Source organism: Schistocerca nitens, chromosome 8 (genome assembly GCF_023898315.1).
Source record: "Schistocerca nitens isolate TAMUIC-IGC-003100 chromosome 8, iqSchNite1.1, whole genome shotgun sequence".
Taxonomy (NCBI): Eukaryota; Metazoa; Arthropoda; class Insecta; order Orthoptera; family Acrididae; genus Schistocerca; species Schistocerca nitens.
Window position 1 is genome coordinate 85,658,876 of NC_064621.1, and position 3,862 is coordinate 85,662,737.

Below are 3,862 nucleotides of genomic sequence, written 5' to 3' on the forward strand. Positions count from 1 at the left end.
CAACACCGCGGTTCCTGGTGTGTCCGCTGTGCCGTGCGTGTGATCATTGCTTTTACAGCCCTCTCGCAGTGTCCGGAGGAAGTATGGTGGGTCTGACACACCGGTGTCAATGTGTTCTTTTTTCCATTTCCAGGAGTGTATTATTTTCTGTAGAGGAACGGAAAACGAAGACACTGTACTTGTACGACTGCGAGCTTCCATCGAAAATGAATGGCTTCTGTGGTGGTCCACGGTGAGTCGTAAACAGATTCGATAATCTGTACTTTCGTTCAGCCTCCTCTGATGTCTATATGGCTTTCGGTCACTGGCCCGCCACATCAGTTGACTAATCTGATACTTTCTAAGGACTCATTAAGCTAAGACAATCGAACAACAGGATTCACGAGCATATTCTCAGTTCGAATATAATGAATTTCCTTGAGACAGATAAGTTGCTGTTCATGCATCAGCACGGATTTAGAAAGAATCGCTCCTGCGAAACGCAACTCGCCCTTTTTCACATGATGTCTTGCGAACCATGGATAAAGGGTATCAGACGGATGCCCCACTGCAGACTCATAACTAAGGTACGAGCATATGGGATTGGTTCCCAAATATGTGAGTGGCTCGAAGACTTGTAATAGAAACCAGTACGTTGTCCTCGATGGTGAGTGTTCATCGGAGGTGAGGGTATCATCTGGAGTGCCCCAGGGAAGTGTGGTATGTCCGCTGTTGTTTTCTATCAACATAAATGATCTTTTAGATAGGGTGGATAGCAATCTGCGGCTGTTTCCTGATGATGCTGTGGTGTACGGGAAGGTGTCGTCGTTGAGTGACTGTAGGAGGATACAAGATGACTTGGACAGGATTTGTGATTGGTGTAAAGAATGGCAGCTAACTCTAAATGTAGATAAATGTAAATTAATGCAGATGAATAGGAAAAATAATCCCGTAATGTTTGAATACTCCATTAGTAGTGTAGCGCTTGACACAGTCACGTCGATTAAATATTTGAGCGTAACATTACAGAGCGATGTGAAGTGGGACAAGCATGTAATGGCAGTTGTGGGGAAGTCGGATAGTCGTCTTCGGTTCATTGGTAGAATTTTGGGAAGATGTGGTTCATGTGTAAAGGAGACCGCTTATAAAACACTAATACGACCTATTCTTGAGTACTGCTCGAGCGTTTGGGATCCCTATCAGGTCGGATTGAGGGAGCAGTTCAGAGGCGGGCTGCTAGATTTGTTACTGGTAGGTTTGATGATCACGCGAGTGTTACGGAAATGCATCAGGAACTCGGGTGGGAGTCTCTAGAGGAAAGGAGGCGTTCTTTTCGTGAATCGCTACTGAGTAAATTTAGAGACCCAGCATTTGAGGCTGACTGCAGTACCATTTTACTGCCGCTAACTTATATTTCGCTGAAAGACCACAAAGATAAGAGAGATTAGGGCACGTACAGAGGCATATAGGCAGTCATTTTTCCCTTGTTCTGTTTGGGAGTGGAACAGGGAGAGAAGATGCTAGTTGTGGTACGAGGTACCCTCCGCCACGCACCGTATGGTGGATTGCGGAGTATGTATGTAGATGTAGATGTATATGAACAACTTATCTACACAAGGCAATCAATGACTTTATCATGCAGAGGTAATACTTGTGCGTTCTTGATATTTTCATGGAAATTCAAGTAACTTACACAGTTAGATAAAACAGGCACAGTGAAGGAGTAAAAATGAACGGTTCCCCAAAAGGAACCGTCATCAGTGAACTAGTTCCCACAGATCAACGAGTTAACCCATCTCTAAAAGGAACGAACTGGACATGAACCTGGACGTTTCGCCTGAAGATGACGAGGAGGAAGCTCGACGAAATGTTGCGAGGACATGACGCCACGACTCGGCTGACAATCCGAGAAGATTCCATTAATATAAACGTGTTTCCGAAGCGTCGTGTGCTGTTTCAGTTCACCTTGGGGATAGGCATCCCGCTGAACATCCCGAACCGGCGCGCGTCCATGGGCTACGCGCTGCAGGCGCAGTTCTTGGTGCCGGTGAACGCGTCGCAGCTGGAGCCGCTGCTGGCGGCGAGGGGCGGGCGGCGCGGCGCGCGCGCGCTCTACCGGCGGCTGGAGGAAGCTGCGGGCGACGCGCGCTGCCTGCTGCGGGCCGTGTGCCACGCTGCCGCGGAGCCTCTGCACGCCGCAGGCCTGCTCGAGGAACTCCTCACCCTGCTGCTCACGTAAGTGGCCGCCCCCCCCCCCCCTCTCCAGCTGCGAAGAGTGTGCTCACGTTTCAGCTTCCCAGCCGCAAAACAATGAACAGCAGTATCTTTGCGGCGAGCTTACCGTTCTGCACATGTCACCAGTAGTGCACCGGAGTTGTCACACTGTTTACATTTTGACCTACTGCAACGCAAACGAACGCTTCAAACTACCCTTCTCTTGCCCATCTGGTATCTCACCCAAGTCCCACATGTCTCACAGCATTTTCTATGTAACATCTACTCCAATATTTCCTGCATCCCGGTCCCTATTTACACTTACCAAGAGATTTTGTATCATTTATTTTTTGGGTCCTCAGTTTTATGCGACCCTCGACGAATTCCTCTCCCGTGCCAACGTCTTCATTTCAGGGCAGGACTTGCGCCGAACGTCCTCAGTTCTACTGTCCAGTCACATAGTCATATCTACTCGAATGCCGTGTCCAATTGCAGGAGGTTTCTCGGTTGAGGATCCATGGCGCAAACGTCTCACAGATCCTAGATTGTGTAGAAATCTGGAGGTTTCGTGGCCAGGGGAATACGATAAGCTCATCTTGGTGCTATTCGAACCACGTACGCACACTACGAGCTGTGTGACACGTTGTATTGTCTTGATGGCAAAGGCCGAGGAAAAACAAACTACATGCAAGGGTAGACAAAGTCCCGAGAGATAGATGCATACCTATGTTGATCTACTCCGCCTTCCAGAATAACAAGAACATGCAGGGGATGCTACGAAAACATTACCCATATCCTAGCACTCCCTCCTCGACCCTAGACCCTCCCGAAAATTGTTCAAATGGCTCTGAGCACTATGGAACTTAACATCTGAGGTCATCAGTCCCCTATAACTTAGAACTACTTAAACCTAACTAACCTAAGGACACCACACACATCCATGCCCGCGGCAGGATTCGAACCTGCGATCGTAGCAGTCGCGCGGTTCCGGACTGAAGCGCCTAGAACCGCTCGTCCACCACGGCCGGCCCCGAAAATTGTTGCAACATTTTCTTTGCGACGATTCACGCCGTACACGCTGTCTGATGGACCATAAAACGTGATCCACCTGAAAAGACCACCAGTTGTGGTGTTGGCGTCCAGATCCCACCCTACATCCCGATGAACCAGGCACTTGCTGTGGAGGCCCATAATAACATTCGCTGAATGGTCGTTGAGGAGACACTGCTGGTAGCCTCGTGGTCCTTCTGGGCCGTGAATCGCTCAACGGTTGCGCGTCTATTCGCCCGTACACATCTCCGCAGCCGTCGTCGCCTGTGTTGTCTACGACCCGTGGTCCACCACCGTTGCCTCAGTGCCGGTTTTGGATAGCGCCGTTTTGCCACTTTAATCACGGAGGACGCAATCGCTTTACAAACTTAGACGTTTCGTAAATGCATCCATCTTTGGCCCGAAAGCCAATGATCATGTGCGTTTCGTCTTCAGATGGATCGCTCCATTTCCGTCTTACGATAGTGAAACCACTGTTTCCCACGTCCCCCTAGAGGCTTTACGTACCCTCCATAGCTAGTGCTGTCAGCGGCCATCTGTGGGTGGCTATTGTATGTTGATGTGGAACATAGGCGGTGGACGGATTAATGTGAATTGACGGTATATTTCCTGAATGCAG

General features: G+C 49.4%; 1 protein-coding gene across 1 annotated transcript; it reads left to right on the forward strand.

Moving 5' to 3' along the window:
- Positions 1-210: 210 nt before the first annotated feature.
- Positions 211-2,218, forward strand: LOC126199402 (uncharacterized). Its single transcript, XM_049936320.1, has 2 exons — positions 211-232; positions 1,893-2,218. Exons 1-2 carry the CDS (start codon positions 211-213, stop codon positions 2,216-2,218), a joined length of 348 nt encoding a protein of 115 aa, XP_049792277.1.
- Positions 2,219-3,862: the final 1,644 nt, after the last annotated feature.